At 44.9% G+C, this 24,181-nt stretch overlaps 1 protein-coding gene across 6 annotated transcripts in view; it reads right to left on the minus strand.

The window, feature by feature from the left end:
• LNX2 (ligand of numb-protein X 2) overlaps positions 1–24,181 on the minus strand; it is a 262,034-nt gene that overhangs the window by 35,778 nt on the left and 202,075 nt on the right. For 5 of the 6 annotated variants that reach the window (XM_073583135.1, XM_073583139.1, XM_073583136.1 and 2 more), the window contains one exon: positions 2,274–2,411. The exons of the other annotated variant lie outside the window; for it this stretch is intronic. In XM_073583135.1, the coding sequence (XP_073439236.1) occupies positions 2,274–2,411 (138 nt within the window). The remainder of the gene's footprint in view (positions 1–2,273; positions 2,412–24,181) is intronic. 6 annotated transcript variants of the gene reach the window in all.

Consider the following 24,181-nt stretch of genomic DNA (forward strand, 5'->3'; position numbering starts at 1 on the left):
AGAGACAGATCTAATTATTATACATTACATTATAGATGCACAAGGATAAGGCCTGTATAAGGTGCAGTGCACCATGCTGGCGTACAGACAATTACTGACGCCCATACTATTAGGCTGGTTTCACATTTGCGTACCGGGGCTTTGGGGAGAGCTGCATACTTCCTCCGTTAAGCCCCGCCTACTTCTGCATGCGTCCTGCGTACCCATCTTTAACATTGGGTACGCAGGACATGCGGATGTATACGGATGCATCCACATGTGCCATTTTGACGTGCGGCCGAACACAACCTGTTGCATTTTTGTGCATCCGCATACATCCGCATGTACTGCGTACCCAATGTTAAAGATAGGTATGCAGGACGCATGCAGAAGTATGCTAAAGTAGGCGGAGCTTAACGGAGGAAGTATGCAGCCCTCCGCAAAGCCCCGGTACGCAAATGTGAACTTAGAGAGTATTGTCTAATTGTACTATTACCTAATAATATAGCCTGTAAGCCGACATAGTTCGTTACATGTATCTGTGTGACTAGCACCTATTACAAGCTTATCCATGTGCATGTTAGTATTAATTAGTCACCCCCCATTGATATATGCGAGTGAGTGGCTGTTCAGCATTGTGGAACCCACCTTTTATCATGGGGTTATATTGGTATTGTAACTAGGTGTTGGTACATAACGCCTCTCAGCCTGTAGTCAGCCACAGCAGTCAGGAGACCGGATGGTGCGTCATCGGAAGCAAACACAGCAAAGAGCACTGGAGTGGAGGTGAACAATCCATTTAACACCTGATGGTGGCTATTGCGAAGTCTAGAAAGTAAGGCCATGTGTGCATGTTCAGTATTTGGTCAGTGTTTTACATCAGTATTTATAAGTCAAAACCAGGAGTAGATGAAAAATACAGAAGTGGTGACGTGTTTCAATTATACTTTCCCTCTGATGGTTCCTGTCTTGGTTTTGGCTTACAAATACTGATGCAAAATAATGACCAAATACTGAACTTATGATCATGGCCTAAGCAAAGAAGTGGATACGTAATAGAAATATGTAATTCCTTGGAGTTCCACCACTGCATCCGCCACTAATCAGAATGAACAAAGAGTCACGCATGCTGAGCTGGCTCCATGTATTACTGGAGGAATTGAGGAACAAAGGGGGGAGCCTAGTCTTAGTGAGCAATGGGACAACTAGTGACCAGATACAGTATGTATCACTGTCCACACCATAGTGTGGATAGGAAATTATTTTGGTGGAAAATGACTTGGAGTAAGAGCCGTACTACAGGGCCAGAGGTCTACTGCAGAGCCATACTACAGAGCCAGAACCATACTACAGATCCAGACTCAAACTACAATCCCAGAGCTCTACTACAGAGCCAAACTACAGAGCCAGAGCTATACCAGAGAGCTGTACTACAGACCCAGTGTCCTACTCCAGACATCCAGTGTCCTACTCCAGACATCCAGTGTCCTACTCCAGACATCCAGTGTCCTACTCCAGACATCCACTAACGAGTCAGTGTCATACTACAGACCCAGAGGCGTACTACAGACCCAGGGTCGTAATACAGACCCAGTGCTGTACTACAGACCAAGAGTCATACTATAGACTGGTACTAACGGGCCAGAGTCGTACTATATAGTCAGAGTCATACTACAGACCCAGAGCTGTACTACAAACCCAGAATCATACTACAGACCCGTACTAATGAGCCAGAGTCGTACTTTATAGTAAGAGTCATACTACAGACCCAAAGCCGTACTACAGACACAAAGTCACAGTACAGAACCATATTACAGTTCCAGGACCATACTACAGACCCACAGTCGTGCTACAGACCCAGAGTCGTAGAACAGAATCGTATTACAGTGCAAGAACCATATTACAGACCCAAAGCCGTACTACAGACCTAGAGCCACACTACAGATGGAGAGCCATACTACAGACCCTGAGTCATACTACAGACCCATACTAACGAGCTAGAGTCGTACTATATAGTGAGAATCATACTACAGACCCAGAGCCGTACTACAGACCCAGAGCCGTACTACAGACCCAGAGCCGTACTACAGACCCAGAGCCGTACTACAGACCCGTACTAATGAGCCAGAGTCCATATGAAAACCCCTATGCACAGAGGAACAGTAAGGGACCACATACACCTATGGGTTCCAGCTTACAACTCAAAGTTTCACCCAACAAGTTAATTAAACTCTGAGATCTGACAAACAAACAGTATTGGATAAACTGTGTTGATAACTTCAGAAACTCCTCACCCTGTGTGCACCGGGCCTGTGATGATACACTTGCTGCAGATGGTGATGAGACTGGCTAATGCCGACTTCTCGGGTGATGTTAGCTGCTGGATGCTTTACAGGCCGAGATACCGTTAAATGGACTCGTTCTCCGCTACCCTGTAGTAGAGCACAGGAATGTCAGACGAACCTACACAAATCAATATAAATATCTCAATGTGGTTTCTGTAAGAAATATTCTTGCTTTGATTCTTAAGAGCCTGAGGGCAGAATAAAATTCTGCACTTTATTGTCCTGCAGAGGAAAGAAATTGTAGAACACATAGCACAGTATATAGAGAGGCTTTTATTTCAAGGTGATGGATTATCAGATATTCTGGATTATTAGACGGTAAAAAAAATCTATTCCTATTATAGTTACAGCAGCTCCAAATAAAATGGAAATATAAAATCTGCTTTTGATCTTGAGAGCACGCTTGTACGTAATTATGTAACAAAGGCACCTGGCTGGTGTTAAAGGGGTTCTCCTGTGCAAACAGACAGTATAGATGATCTCTTCTTGATCGGTGGGGGTCCGACTGCTGTGACCCGCACCAATTGCCAGAAAGAGGCAATTTAATCCCTGTTAGAATGGAGCTTCAGTGTCCATGTCTGACCGACACTCCATGAATACCATATGGGGCAGCTAAGCACGCTTGGCTTTTTTCTGGCAGCTCCATAGAGAAGGAATGGAGTGGTGGTCGGTCATTTGAAGCTCCATTTTGTAACGGGGATAAAAGTGCCCCGTCAGATATTAAAATTCTCCTTTCTACCTATCAGTGCGGATCCCAGGGGTCAGACCACCAACAGTTTTCTGTTAGAATGGATCCAGCAGAAATCCATTGGCAAAAAAAGTTGAGCAGACACAACTTTTTAGTCCGTTTCTACATAACTGATCTCTGCTGGATCCGTTTTTTTTTTTTTTAACATAGATGTCTATGGACAACAGATTTGTTTAATTAGCCATTCATTTCGCTTTCATTTTTAATTGATCCTTTGTTTTACTTACTGGATCCAGTAAGACTAAAATGTTGTGTCTGCTCACCCCTTCTGCCAACAGATTGCTGCTGGATCCGTTCTAACTGATCACTACTGAACTAACTAAGTATCAAAGTAAGAAATTTCTATATATGATGGGCAGTACTATGAAAACTACAAGGATATGCGCTCATAGTGAGGAGACCCGTACACAAGATACGCTGAATGGACCTAAGCAGTGGGGGCAGATCACTCCGGCAACTATTTTCTGCATGATGGCATCAAACTAGGGCAGTTAGCACAAGCACAAAATGTCTCTAAATTACATTCCCAGCTTAAAAAGAAAATTTAAGTTTAGTTACTCTTTAGGGGTATGTGCACAAGTTGCGGATTCGTGTGCGGATTTTTCCGCGCGGAATCTGCAGAATCCGCAGGTGAAAATGCCTGCGTTTTATCTGCGGATTTCTAGTTCGGATTTTTCCTGCGTTTTTACACCTGTGGATTCCTATCATGGAATAGGTGTAAAAACGGTGCGGAATCCGCACAAAGAATTGACAAGCTGCAGAAAATAAACCGCTGCGGTTCCGCGCGGAATTTTCCTCAGCATGTGCACAGCGGTTTTTGTTATCCATAGGATAACATTGTGCTGTACAATGGATTGGAAAACTGCTGCGGATCCGCAGGGCCAAATCCACAACATGTGCATGTACACTTAATATTCATTTACATGGGCTAATAATGAACAATCACATATAACAATGCTCGATCCCCATTGTCAGCCGATAAAAGTATGCCACCAATCTGCAAACAAACCTGCAAAACCCTTGTTCCATGGCGGATTCAGTCATTTATGCTGGCATAAAGTTCATCATTGTTGACAGCACATCACCAGTGTAAACAGGGGATATGCTGCTGATAATATACATGCTATATGGGGATAAAATGATTGTATCAATGATTAGGTTGTTTCCATACAATTTGTACCGTGTGAACTGGCCTTTAAATGAGTGTCAATCCGCTTGCATACAGACGTTTGGTGCTTGTCTACAGGCACAAATGTCTGACTGCACCTTTAGGCTGTGTTCACATGTAGCATAAATGCTTCATTTTTTCTTCTGCTTTTTATCTGCATATTTTCTGAGGGTGTCCTCCCCAAACTACACAATAACACATTTACCTGATCATTGCATTTTCTTTTATGCATTTTATCCCTGTAATGATTTTTTGTGCAGATTTAAAGCAGCTTTTTTTTTTAAAGCATTTAATTCTGCATTTAAAAAAAAGCAACTGCATTTTTACATGTGTTTTTTTCAGGCTCCCCACTGAAACCAATAGAAAAAAAAAAACAAAAAACACTAAAAACACAGTTCAATAGCGTGGACAGGAGTTTTTATGAAATCACACCCAATTTGCTTGGACAGATAAATGCAGCAGATTTTCTTCACAAAAATTTTTTATTTTTTATGCTACATGAGCACAAAGACTAAGTTTCAAAATGTGGTTGTCACACAAGTAGGAAGAAAATCACAGGTAATAACCATAGAGGTGCCTCCTAGGAATCACAATAGGGAAAAGAAGTCTATAACATAGTCAAGTGGAAATCACTTTCATCCAGTGACGATGTTTCGAGTGATTGCACTAAACATCCACAGGAATATGTTATAGTTGGCGAATGATAAGTTGTCTAAAATGACAATATGCAGAATAATCTATATGCACTTTGAGACATGATTATTAAAAAGTTCCAGTAAAAACACCACCATTCAGGATACTCTCCAAGCGTGTGACAACAGAGCTTCTTTATTCAGGAGCAATCAGAAACAATATATGATAAGCTTAATAGATCAGGAATAAATCATTTGTGTGTCTCTATCTGTGCAGCATCTGCAGCAGGCTGCTTCTCATACACAGACACAGGAAAAACAGGAAATACAGTCTCATGCTATCCCTGTGTGAGCCTCTGGGAGTTTACTTTACGAACAGCATACAAATTTAGTAACTAAACACTCATAGACAGGAATAGAGTTGTTGCACCAAACATATTCCAATATAGACTAATGACAAAATAAAGATTTTTGACTTTAAAGCATTGCTCGGGCTACACGATCTATGGTGTGATGGCATGGGTATGCTTCTCTGTAGAACATGGAAGTCATGAGAAGGTCTAAAGTAAGAGAAGAGAAGTAGATATAGGAAATACTGGGGAAAAACCTGCTGAAGTTTTGGAAGAGGAGTCTTCTACACCCATGCAAAAAAAAAAGTTAAAGATTTAAAGGGGTTGTCCAGGCTTGGGTTTCAAGTATACTGTGGCTATGTGACTGCAGACTTGTGAATCCTCTCACAGCAAGCTGTTTGGATTCTCCAGTGTCGGGAGTGGGCGTCCACATGCCTGCAAGTATACGATTTGCATACTTCCAACCAAATTACGACTAGACATGTCCGGCCACACTCATATTGAGTGAGGCCGTTCACATCTAGTCTGCATGTGACCACATGTATGAAAATGGCACCTGTCTGATCCCAGTATCGTATCAGAGCATCCTGACAGTGTGCAATATGCGCACTGTGAGGACCCACAACTCTGCAGTCACATAGAATGTGCAAAGAAGAAAAAATATTCAGCTCACCCCTCGTGGTTCATCCTGAACTTCAATACATCTGAGCACGGACACGTCTCTGCCAGAAATGTCTTTGAATACTTCAAGTGAAAAAAGGTCCAGCTCCAGGAATAAAATTCATTGCTTTTATTAATAAACTTTTTTAAAAAAAAATTTATATACATGGCTGCTGTGATCATATATTCGGTATATCCCCTAAACAGGATTACCGCATGGGGATAATTCAGAGGAGCTCTGTACACGTTTCGAGCATAAACTGCTCTTAAGCCCCCTTTACATTTAGTGATGCACCAGCGATCCCGACACCGATACGACCCGGTCAGGATCACTGGTGCATCGCTAAATGGTCGCTAGTGAGCTGCCAAACAGGCAGATATCACAGCGATGCAGCAGCAATACAGCGGTCATTACTTACCTTTCAGACGCGGCGATTGTTGGCGCCAGCAGGAAGCCCAGCGGGAAGAGTCCGACGAGAGATGGAGTTGCGCGATCAGCGATGGACAGCGGGGGAGCCGGTCGGAGGTAAGTATCACACATAACGATATCGCTGCTGCATCACCAAATCGGTGATGCTTTAGTGATATTGCTAGCGATATCGCTATGTGTAAAACCCCCTTTAGACTCAGAGTAACCTCAGGGGGTCAGTTGAACAACATTTTAAGCTAATACACAGCTAATACACAGATGATCAGAATCAGTTAATTAAAAATGCAAATTACTACCACCAACTATATAGCAGAAAGGATAGAAGAAAAAAAAAATATACACAACATTACAAAGGAAAACACATGATCATGAAAAAATTTATGAAAAGAAAAACTTTTAGAATAAATAAAAAAAACGAAAAAAACAAACAATTGTAATAAAATTAAATGAACAAATTCAATAGTGGAGCATGAACTCTCTTCTTAAATTCAAGCCTGATGGTACACGTGTTTCAAGCAAATATATCCATAATGCTTCCTTATTTCGGAGCGATTTCTCTCTATCACCACCACGTATTTTCTTTTTAATACGCTCCACTGCACAAATTTTCATATGGGATAAATCCCTATTGTGAACAGAAATAAAATGTTTTGATAAGTTAGGCATATCTCTATCTGTAGACTGCACAATATCATACAGGTGTTCTCATATTCTATCCTTCAATCTTTGGATAGTAGAACCCACATACTTCAGGTTACATTTGGTACATTCAGCAACACAAATAACATAATTTGAATTGCAGTTTAAAAATTCCTTAATTTTATCTTTTTTATTGTTGGCTGAATCAGAAAAAAATAAGGTTGGCCGCATCTGTAACAACCCACTGTGGATAACCAATTTTTATTGTTATAAGAATTATTATTTGAACACTATAGACTTGGTGATAAAGTGTTACCCAAGGTTTGAGCTCTTCTAGAGACAATTCTCACACCATCTTTTAGCAATTCATCTATAATATTGTCATTACGAAGTAAATATAAATTTTTGTTAATGATGTTGCGGATTTGTTTGAAGTAGGGACTATGAGTTAAAACCAGAGTCGGGCGGTCCTTATTTGGTTGTACATATTTGTTGGATTTAATAAGGCTGGCTCTGGTTTTATTTTCAATAATTTTGGCAGCTCTATCAATAGTCCAATATGGATAACCACGCTTAGTTAGGCGATTTTTTATAGAAAAAAATTATTTCTTGAGGCCGGGGTCACACTAGCGATTAAAACGGTCGAATGCAATGCGATAAAAAAATCGCATTGCATTCGAACCCATGTTATTCTATGGTGCAGCTCCCATCATGCGATTTTTTATCGCATCCGATCCTCGGACCGAGACAATCGCAGCATGCTGCGATTGTCACCGATTTTCGGATCGGATTCCCCAATGCAAGTCTATGGATGCGATAAAAAAACCCATGGAAAACGCACCACATGTGTGACTTGCGATTAATTCGCACAACTTCTCCAGGTCTACAGGATAGGGCATCAGGCATTGGCATTGGATGTCAATTTGATGCTTAGATGCGATTAAAATTGGTTCCTTGCCGGAAAATGGGATGACAGACGGATATCTGGCCAAGAATTCTTTGTGCGATTTCGTACCGTTAAAATGGGACCGATTTTTTAATGGTTGTGTGGGACTCCAGCCTAAAATTTATTTCGTCACTGCGATTTCTCTTAGCCCGAGTTAATTCACACACTGGAATGGCTTTAAGGGTGTGTGCACACGCTGTGGATTCTGCTGCGGTTCGGCAGCGGATTTGGCCGCTGCAGGTCCGCAGCAGTTTTTACTGCGGTGTACAGTACCATTATTCCCTATGGGAATAGAAAAACGCAGTGCAGACGGTGCAGATTTTTCCGCGCGGTTTTCCTGCGGTTTTGAAACCGCAGAAAGAATTGACATGTCAATTCTTTCTGCGGATTCCGCTGCGGTTTGCCATCTCCTCCATTGTGGAGATGAAAAACCGCAGGGCAAAACCGCAGAGCAATCCGCAGGTAAAACCGCAGGTCTTTTGACCTGCAGATTTACCTGCGGATTTTACAAAATCCGCGCGGCCAGATCCGCAGCGTGTGCACATACCCTAATAGTGTGTGCTGGGTAGAAGCTGCGGGCGTGCAAAATTGTATTACCTGCAGTCTCTCTGCGGTGTGTACGAGTAGAGACACACTGGTGCGGTTTTCCAATTAAACAAAGATCCAGAAAGCAAATGTAATTAGAATTAAAAGAATACGTGAATTTAAGATTAAATTGATTTAAGTTGATGTATTCTATAAAGGAAGGAATGATGGCAACGTCTCCTTTCCATATAATTAACAAATCATCAATATATCTTAAATACCATTCAATATGGTCTGAGAACGGATTATTCACATTGAAGACAAAAAGTTCCTCCCACCATGCCATCACCAAATGTGCTACAGATGGGGAAAATTTCGCTCCCATTGAAGCGCCATTATTTTGTAGGAAAAATCTTTTGTCAAAAAGAAAATAGTTGTGAAACAATAAAAATTGTAAAGCCGCAATAATGTAGTTTTGTAAATCGCTACAATAGGGACTGTATTTATGCAAGTGAAAACGTACTGCTGAGATGGCAATGCTATGTGGGATGCAAGTGTACAGAGAAATTACATCGCACGTGATCCAAGTGAATTTTGGATCCCAGGTTACATCTTGAAATATATTTAAAACATCTTTGATGTCTTTCAAATAGCCCGGTATGCGACGCACTAAAGGTTGGAGGACAGAGTCCGACCATTGACCTAGACATTCATTTACAGATCCTATTCCTGCCACTACGGGGCGCATGGGAGGAAATATGTTTTTGTGTGTTTTAGGCAACGCATGCATAATAGGAATTACCGGGTCATCAATTTGTAAAAATTACGATTGTTTTTAGTAAAAAAAACCTAATTTTTCACCTTCCATGATAATCTCTCTAATTTTCTTAGAAAAAAAGAGATGTAGGATTACCTTGTAATTGCGTATAAATAGAATTTTCGGATACCATTTTGTTAACCCCTGAAAGGTAGTCACATTCATTCATAACAACTACCGAACCTCCCTTATCCGAGATTTTTATATTTATTTGTGAATTAGATTTTAAACTGATTAAAGCTTCCTTCTCAGTGGGAGTGAGATTGGATTTAGGTGATTTATTATTAGGGTTATTTATCAGCTGTTTAATATCCCTTTCCACACACTCCTGGAAGCTTTCCATACCATTAGTTCTTGCTTGTACTGGATAAAATGATGGATTTTTAGTCCTAAATGGGAAAAAAGAGGTTAAGGTATCAGAAAAAACATCAGAATTATTAAGATCAAATAAACTCAATAAACAGGTTTGTTCCAAAAAAATTCTTTCCAAGAAAAAATTCTCATGTGGAATTTCACATATGTGATGACTGAGATTCCTTGTCAGAGAAAAAATGTTTTTTTTTTACAGTGAGGTCTCTCACAAATTTATTTATGTCCTTGATGGTAGAGAAGACATCTAGTTTAGAATTTACAGGTGCAAAATTTAGACCTCTTGATAATAACTGTAACTCTACTGAAGACAAAGAAAATGATGACAAGTTAATAACGTCTAGTGATTTATCTTGCTGGAACTTCTCAAGCGGTTCTTCAAGAAAGCTGGTGTGTCTTGAGTGTTTCCGTCCTGCCCTCCTTGTGCGTTTTTTGAAGAAAATTTTCGTGGTTTTTTTTTATAGTAATTCACTTGCGATTTGTTCTTCCTGATATAATTAACGTCTGGTAAATCACAGGAGGGATCTGTAGAATTTACCAAGCTTGAATTTTAGAAGAGAGTTCATGCTCCACTATTGAATTTGTTCATTTCATTTTATTACAATTGTTTTTTTGTTTTTTTGTTTTTGATTTATTCTAAAAGTTTTTCTTTTCATAAATTTTTTCATGATCATGTGTTTTCCTTTGTAATATTGTGTATATTTCCTTACACGTATATATATATATATATTTTTTTTCTTCTTTCCTTTCTGCTATATAGTTGGTGGTAGTAATTTGCATTTTTAATTAACTGATTCTGATCATCTGTGTATTAGCTTAAAATGTTGTTCAACTGACCCCCTGAGGCTACTCTGAGTCTAAAGGCCCCGTCACACATAGCGATCTCACTAGTGAGTCACAAGTTTTGTGACACAACAGCGATCTCACCAGCGAGATCGCTGTGTGTGACACTTACCAGCGACCGCCCCCCCCCGCCGGTATCGCTGATCGCTCTTGGAAACCTCTGGACATTTCTTCCATTGCTGGTCTCCCGCTGGCCAGCACGCATCGCTGCGTGTGACAGGCGGGAGACCAGCGATCAGCTGGTAACTAATGTACACATTGGGTATTCAACGGATGTGCGTCCCTTAGAAACCCGATGTGTACGTTAGTTACCAGCTCCCTGCATCAGCGCACTGGTAACTAACGTACACAGCGACACTGTGCGCTCAGCGTCGCTGTGCTGATAGCTGGTGAAGCTGCCCATTTGACAGCTCACCAGCGATCATGTAGCGACTCATCAGCGATCCTGACATGTTGATATCGTTGTCAGGATCGCTGGTGAGTCGCTATGTGTGACTCCAGCTTAAGAGCAGTTTATGTTCGAAACGCGTACAGAGCTCCTCTGAATTATCCCCATGCGGTAATCCCGTTTAAGGGATATACCAATTATATGATCACAGCAGCCATGTATATATTTTTTTTTTTAAAAGTTTATTAATAAAACCATTGAATTTTATTCCTAGAGCTGGACCTTTTTTCACTTGAAGTAGTCACATAGAATGACGGGAGATTTGATCCCCAAGCCCGGAGACCCCATTTAACAACATGGTCCATACCGCAATCTAAATTAGAGCCATTTATTGTTGGTCCAAAGGTGCTGCAGCAAACACATGTGGTCCTCAATCTCACCGCTAGTGGCTACACAATTTTGCAGGAGGACAGCAAAACCAGGCAGTCAATAACACTGGTGGTATTGTCAGTGGCATATGTATTCAGTATCCTCAAAGAGGTAGTCCACCTTTATCTTATCTCCTGCTGCTCCTTTCATCATTGCCTAGGTCTCTGGCTGGTATCTTTACTTTCTCTTCCAGCAGAGATTGCATCCAGCCACCAGAAGGTGCAGCGATGACTGACGACTGTGTGAGTAGTGGCTACCATTAGCACATCTGTCCAAGGTGAGTCTATTACCGAGACCCCTTTGTGGACAACCATTGTTTCCAAATATTTTCTACATTTTTTTTTCTGTACTGAAGCACCTTGTCTTTTGTTATTTATTTGTAGGAAGAGTTGTCTTCATAGCAATGTTCCTCAACTCCCACCAACAGATCATGTTTTCAGGATTTACTTAGTATTGCACTGGTGATAATTCCATCACTTGTTCTAAGAAATCCTGAAAACATGACCTTTTGGTGGGCCTTGTTGACTGGAGTTGAAGAACATTTCTATATATGCATTCTCATACAGGGAAAGCTGTCAATCAATTAGTTCCTCCACCCACTGGACTGCTAAGAGTATGTGCATGCAACGTCTTTTTTAGGCAGGAAGAAGCGACTAAAAGAAAAATAAACATAATGTGCTGCAATGTAAAAATGAAATGGCTGTGCACACGTTCCATCATATGTTAGTTTTTTTTAACCGTTTCCGAGTTTAGAAACCATGAAGCGGTTAAAAGAAGAAGCATGTTTATTCTTAGACTTCAAAGTATAGGGATAAGATGCCGGAGAAAGAGGTGCCACAAAAAAAAAGACAGCAAAACTGCCAGAGAAGCCACTTCAGGAAATAGATGGCAGGCTTGTTCCTGAAACGGCGTTGCCTAGGAAAACCTTAGCGGCTCTGCAGTTGGAAATAAGAAGTTGTGTGCACATACCCTAAGCCTGCAAACAGTAAATTTAAAGGGAATGTCAGTAGGGTCAACTCTTCTAAGCCATGTATACACTGGGTGCAGAATTATTAGGCAAATGAGTATTTTGATCACATCATCCTTTTTATACATGTTGTCCTACTCCAAGCTGTATAGGCTTGAAAGCCAACTGCCAATTATGTAAATCAGGTGATTTGCATCTCTCTAATGAGGAGGGGTGTGGTCTAATGACATCAACACATCAACACCCTATATAAGGTGTGCTTAATTATTAGGCAACTTCCTTTCCTTTGGCAAAATGGGTCCAAAGAAAGATTTGACGGACTCTGAAAAGTCAAAAATTGTGAGATGTCTTGCAGAGGGATGCAGCAGTCTTGAAATTGCCAAACTTTTGAAGCGTGATCACCAAACAATCAAGCGTTTCATGGCAAATATCCAACAGGGTCGTAAGAAGCGTGTTGATAAAAAAAGGCACAAAATAACTGCCCATGAATTGAGGAAAATCAAGCATGAAGCTGCCCAGATGCCATTTGCCACCAGTTTTGCCATATTTCAGAGCTGCAACGTTACTGGAGTATCAAAAAGCACAAGGTGTGCCATACTCAGGGACATGGCCAAGCTAAGGAAGGCTGAAAAACGACCACCTTTCAACAAGAAACATAAGATAAAACGTCAAGACTGGGCCAAGAAATATCTTAAGACTGATTTTTCTAAGGTTTTATGGACTGACGAAATGAGAGCGACTCTTGATTGGCCAGATGGATGGGCCCAAGGCAGGATCAGTAAAGGGCAGAGAGCTCCACTCCGACTCAGATGCCAGCACGGTGGAGGTGGGGTACTGGTATGGACTGGTATCATCAAAGATGAACTTGTGGGACCTTTTCGGGTTAAGGATGGAGTGAAGCTCAACTCCCAGACCTACTGCCAGTTTCTGGAAGACACCTTCTTCAAGCAGTGGTACAGGAAGAAGTCGGTATCGTTCAAGAAAAACATGATTTTCATGCAGGACAATGCTCCATCACATGCATCCAAATACTCCACAGCGTGGTTGGCCAGTAAAGGTTTAAAAAAAGAAAAAATAATGACATGGCCCCCTTGTTCACCTCATCTGAACCCCATAGAGAACCTGTGGTCCCTCATAAAATGTGAGTTCTACAGGAAGTGAAAACATTACACCTCTCCGAACAGTGTCTGGGAGGCTGTGGTGGCTGCTGCACGCAATGTTGATCATAAACAGATCAAGAAACTGACAGAATCTATGGATGGAAGGCTTTTGAGTGTCATTGTAAAGAAAGGTGGCTATATTGGTCACTGACTTTTTTGTTTTGTTTTTGAATGTCAGAAATGTTTATTTCTAAATTTTGTGTTGCTCTATTGGTTTACCTGGTGAAAATAAACAAGTGAGATGGGTATATATTTGGTTTTTATTAAGTTGCCTAATAATTCTGCACTGTAATATTTACCTGCACAAACAGATATCCTCCTAAGATAGTCAAATCTAAAAAAAAACCACTCCAACTTCCAAAAATATTAAGCTTTGATATCTATGAGTCTTTTGGGTTGATTGAGAACATAGTTGTTATTCAATAATAAAAAGAATCCTCTCAAATACAACTTGCCTAATAATTCTGCACACGGTGTATGGGCTTGTAGGTTATAGAAATATGAATGACTAGCTTGGCTCGTGCGAAATTTTCAGATTGTCGTCGGGGGCGCAGGCAATTTCAGAAAAAGCAAGCTGGTCAAATGTAATTGTATTTCATGAGATGATGAACACAGACAGGTATTTATATATGTAGATTGGTAATACAATAAATTGGTTTGATAAGTAGAAGCCAAAAAATGTTTTCCGGTTGAGGTGCCACCTGCAGGTCATTGTGTCTTTCTGCAAGTTTATGAAAATGAATGTTTAAACTGTATCTAGGGATAAAACTGTGAATGTGTGGTTTGTTTGGCTGTTTTCTTGCTGAAGGGAGCAAGTACTTTTCAAATGGTGTATTGTGTGTGTGTGGGGTGAAGTAATCAACGAAAAAGCAGTGCATGTTTACAAATGTGTTGGTAGTGTGCTTTGGGGTACTGTGGTGCCACCTGCAGGTCTTGTTTCTGTACTGCAGGTTTATGAAAATTAATGTTTAAACTGTATTTTGTGATCAAATCATGGATGGGTGGTTTTATTGGCTATTTTCTTGCTGAAGGGGGCAAGTTTACCTTTCAAATGGTGTATCATTTGTGTGTGTGGGTGCAGTATGAACGGGGATACAAAGGAATCACCGAAAAACAGTGTTTAGAAACAATAGAATAGATACCTTGATATCTGCGTTCCAATGTCATCTTTCAGAGAAATCCAAATTTTTCTTATATGTAAATGAGCTGTTAAGATATATGGGACGGACATAGATCTGCTGGAGAATCTAGCTCCAGAGATTATTTTAAATTAAAGGGGGTGCTACTAGTGTGAGACATGTAATGACTGACAGTTTGCTTTCCTGATCTACATGTCTCATACTGGTAACTCCCCCTTTAATTTAAAATAATCTCCAGAGGTAGATTCTCAGGAAGATCTATGTTCAGCCCATAGATCTTAAAAGCTCATTGACATATTAGGAAAAATGGGGATTTCTCAGGGATAAGGCCGGTTTCACATTTGCGTTTCAGGGCGCAGCGACGGCCTGCGCACGGCCGCTGCTAAGCCCCGCCCCCTGCCGCGCCTCCGCCGGTAGCTCAGCCTTCGGGCGCATGACGCTGCATGCGTCATGCGTCCCCTATCTTTATCACTGAGGACGCAGGCCGTGCGCAGTATGCGTTTTGGCAGCAGCTGCGTCCTTTTGACTGTGCGCCGACCAGCGCCAAACGCAACCTGTTGCAATTTGGCTGCGCTCGGCACACCGTCAAAAGGATGCAGGCGCCGCCAAACGCATACTGCGCACGGCCTGCGTCCTCAGTGATAAAGATAGGGGACGCATGCAGCGTCATGCACCCGGAGGCGGAGCTACCAACGGAGGCGCGGCAGGGGCGGGGCTTAGCGGCGGCCGTGTGCAGGCCGTCGCTGCACCCTGAAACGCAAATGTGAAACCGGCCTAAAACATAGGATCGCAGATATCTTTTTATTCAACTTAATATGACCTACAAGACCATATAGACGGCTTAGGAGGATTGATCCTACTGACAGATCCCCTTTAATCAAGCTTTTACCATAAACCTATATATCTGCTCAGATTTCCTTGCTCTATAGCAGAGGTCCCCAACCTGTAGCTCAGGAGCCACATGTGGCTCGCGGTCCCATGAACTGTGGCTCGTGATTGTCTGCCAGCTTGGTGCATTAGGTCTAGGTCTAGCAAACAGGTATGAAGAGAACATCTCAAAATGGTGATTTTGTGAGTAGCCCTGCACAGAAGAGCAGATCTGGATGCCCATTTACTGGTCTTAGGGGTTTAGAGATGTTTTAGGTATGTACCCTGGAGGATGGTACTACCTGTTAGAGGAGGTGCTCAAAGCTGGATATGACAGTGTGTTGGGAGTGCTGGATGGGAGAATACTGAATGGGGGTATTGAGGGAACCCCTGGATCTCAGTGTACTGCTTTGGAGTGATTTCTGTGGAAAAGCTTTGGTTATTATTATACCTGTAATGGGGGCTTTGGATGACACTACTTTGAAGGAGGTGGGGGCTGGATGTGGCTCGTGACCCTCGTTGTGCTGAATGTGGCTCGCGACCCTCTCTCTAAAACTGAATGTGGCTCTCAAGGTCAAAAAGGTTGGGGACCACTGCTCTATAGCATGATTTTTGCACATCAGACGCCTCCTTTATTGTGGCAGGTTTCTTTAGGGAAAAGCAAGAACGTAAAAAATGATCCACCTTTCCAAATAGACAAGGGCTGGAGCGAGCCGCGCAACCCCCCACCCCACAGCGGCTAAGTGGAGGCCCTTCATGACGGTGGGTTGGTGGGAAGGGGTTAATAATCCCAGGGGGTGGAGGATGGGGGTTAGAGGGGTATATATTAAGTGGCTGAGGGGCGGTTACCTCAGTTCCCGCTCTGGAGCCGAGAGGGATTATCCTGCAGAAGACCCTGAAGTGAGCCATGGCGTTCATACAAGCGGTCCTGGAGAGGCTGCGGGCGGCAGCAGAGGCGCAGCCCGTTGGGTGGCTGGAGCAGCAGGTGGCCGGTATTATCGGGGGAGGCGGCGGTGCGGCCGCTGCTGCAGATTCTCCCCGGACGAGGAGGAGGGTCAGGCCACCGGAGCGCCAGTCACCGGGTTCTGCACCGAGCACCCAGCGCTGGCGTCGGAGCCCCTCCCGGGACCCTCCGGCCAGGGTCCCTGCCAGTAAGCGCGCTGGTAGGCCCAGGGCCGGGAGGAATCCACGGGCCGGCCCGGGTGCAGCGGCGGTCGACGGGCCTTCTCCTAGGCCTCATCGGGAGGCGGGGCCTGCGCGCGCCAGGACGGCGCTGATGGATGACGTCACGGCAGGCCGCAGTGGAGTCGGGCGGCCTGCCTCTGCAGCGCGCCGAAGTCTGATGGGGACAAGAGCGGGGGGATTATCGGGCGGCAGCCCCTGGCAGACGGGGCGGGCTGGTGCATCCTGTGCTGCGGGCCCCTTGACTGGACCAGCGGAGGGGGAGGAAGAAAGCGGACGGAGCCGCAGACAGGCGGTGAGGGGTGCGGGCAGTGGGTTGCCACAGGCGGCAGCCCTTGGGCATGTAAATCCTGCTGGCCTCGGCGGGGGTCGGAACGTGGACGTTTCGGGAAGAGAGTGGCCCGGGAGTGCGGCGGGGTCAAGAGAGCCTGTCTCCGCAAGTATCGGACCTCTGGGGTCGGAAGGTCTTCCACGCAACTCCAGCCATGATGATCAGCGGGATTCGGGAGTGGCGGCTGGAGGAGACACAGCGTCCTCGCAGCCCGGTGAGTATGCTTCTGTGTCCTGTCTGTCATCGCCCTTAGTAAGGTCTCCTGCGGTCGGGTGCGGAGCGGGGGGCCGGCCCGGGGCGGGGGGACAAGTAGTGGGAGAGCAGGGCCCGTCGCCGATTGGGGGGCTTGGGGACGTGTTAGCATTCGTGCGGGAGTTGCTGGCGCGGATGGAGGGAGTTAGAGAGCCGTCGGCGCCTTTGACTGCCTGGGTAGGGTCGGCGGAGCGAGGGGCTGGCTCGTCGGGGGCGGCTATCGGGGTTTCCGGGGGCCGAGCGGACCCCGTATCTGTGTCGGTGCAGACGGAAAAAGAGAAGGACTGTCGGGTCCATTTAGATGATAGGGCCCACGGGGAGGTTTACATATGTTTTGAGGGCCCGTTGGGAGCTCATTTAAAAAAGGAGGTGCAGGAAAAGATATGGAAGGATGAGTATGTCGAGATTTTTTCCCTGTTACCGCTAGTAAAGTTCAATTTGGATAAGGGGAGGAAGGACGATAGCAAAAAGGAGGAGGAGGAAAAGCGGAGATGGCGTTTGATTCCACAGACGTTTGCTAATTGGCTACAGGCGTTTGCAATCCTGGCCAGCGTGATTGGTGAAAAGGCGCCTGAGAATTGTTCTCCTCTTTTTTGTTATTTGGATTCGATTGGGGAGGCATATAGGGTATACGGGGGTCAGGCTTGGCTTCGTTACGACGAGCAATTTAGGCAGAGAAAAGCGATTCGTCCGGCGATTCGGTGGGATCAGAAGGACATAAGTCTGTGGTTAAGGGTCATGACGCAGTCTAAATTTGGCCATTCCTTTCTTGGCGGAGGGGGGCCGGGGGGGCCAGCTCATCAAATGTGCAAAGCGGCGGCCAAGAGGCAGGCGGTCAGTCGGGTCAGTCGGGTACCCAGAAGCAGGGTCTCTGCTGGCAATTTAATGATGGGCAATGCAAATTCGGATCGAACTGCAAATTCAAGCACCTGTGCTCCCATTGCAGCGGATCTTTGCATGGGGCTTCCAGATGCTTTAAGAAACAGAAAGGAAGGGCTGAGAGTGGTAATTCCAAAGGGGGAGACGCCAGTGAGAATAACCGCGATGGCCCCTTATCTAAGTAGGTTCCTGGATGGTGAAAAGGCGGCAATATTGGTGTCAGGTTTTACGGATGGTTTTCGAATTCCCGATCCTCCTTTTGAAATACCGTGGGGGCGGAAGAATCTCAGGTCAGCTGACCTGTATGGGGCGGTGGTGTCGGAGAAGTTAGCTAAGGAAGTGAAGTTGGGTCGGATGGCGGGGCCATTTAAGGATCCTCCGTTTGTGGATCTGGTTGTTTCGCCCCTGGGGGTGGTGCCAAAAAAAGAGCCAAATAAGTTTAGGCTTATTCATCACCTATCTTTCCCTCGTGGTAGGTCGGTGAATGATGGCATTGATCCGGAACTGTGCTCGGTGGTGTATACGTCGTTTGATGAGGAGGCGAATTTCATCCGGAGGTGTGGAAAGGGGGCACTGTTGGCGAAAACGGATATCGAGTCGGCGTTTCATTTGCTCCCGGTTCATCCAGAAAGTGTTAGGTTGTTGGGCTGTTATTGGGAGGGGGAATTTTTTGTTGATAGGTGTTTGCCAATGGGTTGTTCGGTTTCTTGTGCGTTGTTTGAGGCGTTCAGCTCTTTTCTTGAATGGGTTGTCCGGGACGTGTCGGGTTTGGATTCGGTGATTCATTACCTGGATGACTTCTTGTGTATCGGTCCGGGTGACTCAGGCTGTTGTGAGAGGTTGATTAGGGCCGTGGTCTGGGTTGCTGAGCGCTTTGGCGTACCGCTCGCTCCAGAGAAAACGGAGGGGCCGTGTACGTGCCTGTCTTCTTTGGGAATTGTAATTGATTCAGTGGCTTGGGAGTTCCGTTTACCGGACGACAAGGTTGAGGCGTTGCGGGTTGCGGTGGCTCGAGCTAGACGGGTGAAGAAATTGTCATTGCGAGAGGTGCAGTCGCTACTTGGTAAATTAAATTTTGCCTGTCGGGTCATTCCAATGGGAAGGGTTTTTTCTCGGCGTCTGGCGAGTGCAACGGCGGGAGTGAAGGCCCCACACCATTTTGTTCGACTTACTAGTGATCATAAGGCGGATTTGGAGGTGTGGGACAGGTTTTTGGAGCAATATAACGGAAGATCATTGCTCATGGAGGAGGTAGTTTTGAATGAGGAGTTGGACCTGTTTACGGATGCGTCAGGTGGAGTGGGTTTTGGGGCGTATTTTAAGGGCCAATGGTGCGCGGCGGTGTGGCCTGACGAGTGGGTTCAGCTGGGTCTCGTTAAGAATATCGCTTTGTTGGAGATTTTTCCCATATTGGTGGCGGTGTACCTGTGGAGGGAGGAGTTTTGGAATAAAAAAGTCTGTTTTAATTGTGACAACATGGGAGTGGTGTGCTCCATTAACGGCTTGACTGCGTCCTCTCCTCCTGTGATTCGAGTTCTGCGGCAGCTAGTTTTAACTTGTCTATCGCTCAATGCTCATGTGACGGCTTCTCATGTGCCTGGTGTTAGGAATTCCATTGCTGACTCTTTGTCTCGTTTGCAGTGGGAGCGCTTTCGGACTTTGGCCCCAGAGGCGGAGAAAACGGGTCTCGAGTGTCCAGCCGGGCTTTGGAAGGTGGTCTCAGGGCTGCAGAACCTTTGATACGGGCATCTTTGTCTGCTGGTACTTGGTCTGCCTACGAGTCGGTTTGGAGTTCTTGGGAAAACTGGTTGGGGACACGTTCGTATAGCAACTCTGGGGAGGATCATTTGGGCGCATTGCTAGCATGGTTGGGTTTTGGGGCGGAGGAAGGGTGGTCGGTGTCTAGGGTGGGGCAGGTGAGGGCTGGTTTAGCTTTCGGTTTTAAATTGCGGGGACAGGTTGACTTAACTAAGTGTTTCTTGGTCAGCCAGTCTATTAAGGGGTTCAGACGTCGGGGCAATAGGGTGGATTGCTGTCGTCCGCTGTCATTTGGTATCCTTGAGCGGTTGGGGGCGGCGTTGGACGAGGTATGTGTGTCCCGGTTTGAGTGTTCTCTTTTTCGGGCAGCTTTTTCACTTGCCTTTTTTGGGGCATTGAGGGTAGGGGAGTTGGTATCCCCAGGGCGGTATTCCGGTGGGGGTTTGTTGGACAGGGACGTGTTGGTGGGTGACAGGGGTTTGGAGTTTTGGTTAAGGAGGTCGAAAACGGACCAGGAGGGTAGGGGAAAAAGGGTGGTGTTGGGCGTTGTGCCTGGATCTCTGGCGATGGGCCATTGCTACGGCATGTTGACGGTTCCTTCTTGTCGAGGTTTCAGTTTGTGGCGGTTTTGCGTAAAGGCCTGGACAGGTTGGGTATTGATGGGTCTAGGTTCGCTTCTCACTCTTTTAGGATTGGGGCGGCTACGGAGGCGGCTGTTGGTGGTTTGGGTTCAAAGGCAATACAGCGGATTGGAAGGTGGGAATCGGGCCGTTATATGTCATACGTACGCACTGGGGCTTTGGTTGCGGAGCTACGTTAAGGCGAGGGCGTGGTATTAGTTGTTTGTGCGGTGGCTAATGGTGGTTTTTTGTCGTTGCAGGTTGCACTCCTTTGCTGGTGTGGATCCTGGGCCATTCCTTTGTGTATTGGGGAGCTCGGCGTGCGGATGTTCGGCGAGACGGGCGGCAGTTGGGTTTTTTGCGTAGTGTGGCGGTAGTTAGATGGTTGGGCTTTAGGGGTATGGGTTGGAATAGGGTTTTGCAGGAGGTACATAATAGAACTAGGCTTGACAGAGATCCTGATATTCTAGGTCTGCACGTGGGGGGAAATGATTTGGGGGTCTGTCCTTTCCGGGAATTGGTCAAAGATATTAAGCACGATCTTCTACGGTTGTGGTTATCGTTTAAAGGGTTAACTGTGGTGTGGTCGGAGATGGTGCCGAGGAAGACTTGGCGGCATGTGAGATCGGTGATTAAGTTAAATAGGGCAAGGATAAAGGTCAATAGGGCAGTGTCTAATTTCGTAATTAGGAACGGGGGGGTGGTGGTTCGGCACTTTGACCTGGAAGGAGGGAGGGGGGAGTTTTGGCGAGATGATGGCGTTCATTTAAATGATGTGGGCATGGATTTATGGGCTTTGGGTCTGCAGGACGGAATTGAGAGGGCCATGGCTTTTCGGAATGGGGGGGTCTCAGGCAATCGAGGTCTTCAATTGCCTTCGTTGTGGCGTGTGGGGGGAGGGGGTCCTTGAAGTTGGTGCTAAATTGGTTTTGGGGGATTTGTGGTTATATGGATTCCTCAATGTTATTATCCGTGGTTTGGGTCTGGTGATTTGGGGGGAATTCCGGCAGTGGTTCGTCGGATCCCCAGGGATTAAGTGGACAGTGTAACCCCGACGGGGTTTTGGTGCTCCCGAGCCAGTGGGGTAACGGCTGGGAGTAATTTATGGTAGGTGTTTGTCCACGAAAAAGTATTCCTTACGTTTTGGTCACCAGATTTGGAGCTTCAAGGACCCTCCCCAAGGTTGCTATAGATTTACAGAATGTTGTACGTTACTTAAATAAAAGGCTGCTGTGGCCATTATATTCCATTTTTGGTGTCCTGGTGTTTTTTTGGGGCTCAAAGGGGTGGGGAGTTTCCTGGGAGGTTGGTGGTTGGATGGGGAATCCAGCCGCACATCGCCAACTCCAATGTCAAGACAAGGGCTGGAGCGAGCCGCGCAACCCCCCACCCCACAGCGGCTAAGTGGAGGCCCTTCATGATGGTGGGTTGGTGGGAAGGGGTTAATAATCCCAGGGGGTGGAGGATGGGGGTAAGAGGGGTATATATATTAAGTGGCTGAGGGGCGGTTACCTCAGTTCCCGCTCTGGAGCCGAGAGGGATTATCCCGCCCGCCTGCCCTAATTTTATGCAGGAGGGGTTGCATAGGGTGAGGTTATTTCCATATCACGGGTCATGGCGGCTGGTTGGCGTGTGGGGGGAGAGGGTCCTTGAAGTTGGTGCTAAATTGGTTTTGGGGGGATCTGTGTTTATATGGATTCCTCAATGTTATTATCCGTGGTTTGGGTCTGGTGATTTGGGGGGAATTCCGGCAGTGGTTCGTCGGATCCCCAGGGATTAAGTGGACAGTGTAACCCCGGCGGGGTTTTGGTGCTCCCGAGCCAGTGGGGTAACGGCTGGGAGTAATTTATGGTAGGTGTTTGTCCACGAAAAAGTAATCCTTACGTTTTGGTCACCAGATTTGGAGCTTCAAGGACCCTCCCCAAGGTTGCTATAGATTTACAGAATGTTGTACGTTACTTAAATAAAAGGCTGCTGTGGCCATTATATTCCATTTTTGGTGTCCTGGTGTTTTTGGGGGGCTCAAAAGGGTGGGGAGTTTCCTGGGAGGTTGGTGGTTGGATGGGAAATCCAGCCGCACATCGCCAACTCCAATGTCATGTTTGTTAGGAGTGAATATACACCATTGTGTTAGAGGAAATTTTGGCCACTGCAGCACAGTGCTGCCCTCTAATAGCAGTAAAGTACAGGTTGACCACAGTGCGGCACTTTTCATGATTGCAGTCCTCTGTAAAGATGTCTCAATAAGACGTAACAATGTGTTCTGGCACTCTTTTTCAATGTTGGCATGCTTCAAAAAAACAATTCACATCTCCAGTTAGCCAGATTTCATGATTTAATGAGTCCATCTGTGAAGAATTATTTCTGTGCTCGGTGTTATTTCATCTTATTTCTAAATATGTAATCTTTTCTTAACTTCTTAATGACCAGAGTGTTTTGGTCGTAAGTGAACAGACACTTTGATGCATGTTGTGGTTTAACGTCCCTAACTTATTTTTTTGCCCTGGGATTCCAAAATAATGTTTGCAGTGTCATTTTGGTAATGTAATTATTTTTAATATTTATTCGGCATGACATTTACAAAAACATATATTTTTTTAATTTTTAGTTTCTAATGGTATTAAAATAGGTTTCTTATTTTAGTCTGGTCGCTTTGGTACACCATATGAGTAGGACGGATTTAGTGATGATTTCTGTGGGTATGGGCAGGTTTTATTTCAGTTTTATTTTCTATATTATTTAGCTATTAGGTAACATATCATCCAGGAGGTTATGGAAGACTCCTGGGGGATGTTTATGCCTTTTCATTTTGTAGTTTTCGACTCTACCTTGGGTGTCTACAGGAACCCCAGTTTGAGGAGCCCCTCGCGATCACAATAGTGACTGACAGAGCTGGTTTGGGTCTGCTAACTACCAGTAGATCTGCCATGCCAGGTGATCACAGCACCATTGGCAAGTCATTGAGCACTGTATAGCCTTACAAATAGAAGACAGATGCATTTACAAACTGCTTCTGTCTTCTATTTGGGGGTCATACCTATATCCGACAGCTAGGTGCCTTACCGACTCTTGATAGATTACATGAGAAAGAGCTTTAAACCAACATTGTACATTTAAAGAGTAACCGTCATTTTAGTTTTTATAAAATCTGTTACTTTCTCCTGGACTGATCTTCTAAAATCAATGTTAAAAGCTGTTAAATCTGTCTTCAGTGAAGACAGATTTTCACATTACTGAGATAAGAGAAAACAATTGGTGGTAATAAAATTCTATGGGGTGGTAATAAAACCTTTGAGGAGGTAGGTAGAGGCTCAGACAGATATTCTGCTGCAAGTTCTCCTAAAACGACAGTTACACTTTATAACATTTTTTTTAAAACTATAGATTTAAAGTGTAACATGCAGCAGAATGTCTGTCTTTAGCTTCTCCCTCCTTTACCCACTATTGAATCTTATGAGCACCAACTGTCATCTACGATCTTAGTAATGTGAAAGTCTGTCTTCACCGAATACAGATTTTATCCAGGAACAGAGTGAAAAATCAGTCCAGAAGGAAAAGGGAGCACATTTCTCTGATTAGCTATTTTTCAAAGTCGCTTATTTTCACAAGTCCTATTGATTTATGGAATAAAAATTAAAATGATGGTTACACTTTAAGGCCAGGGTCACACTTGCGAGAAACTCGGACGAGTCTCGCATGTCCATACCCGGCACTGCCACCGGCACTCGGGACCGGAGTGTGGGGCTGCATGTATTTCT

Source organism: Dendrobates tinctorius, unplaced genomic scaffold, assembly GCF_039654945.1.
Source record: "Dendrobates tinctorius isolate UK_male_01 unplaced genomic scaffold, ASM3965494v1 ptg000075l, whole genome shotgun sequence".
In the NCBI taxonomy this organism is placed as follows: Eukaryota; Metazoa; Chordata; class Amphibia; order Anura; family Dendrobatidae; genus Dendrobates; species Dendrobates tinctorius.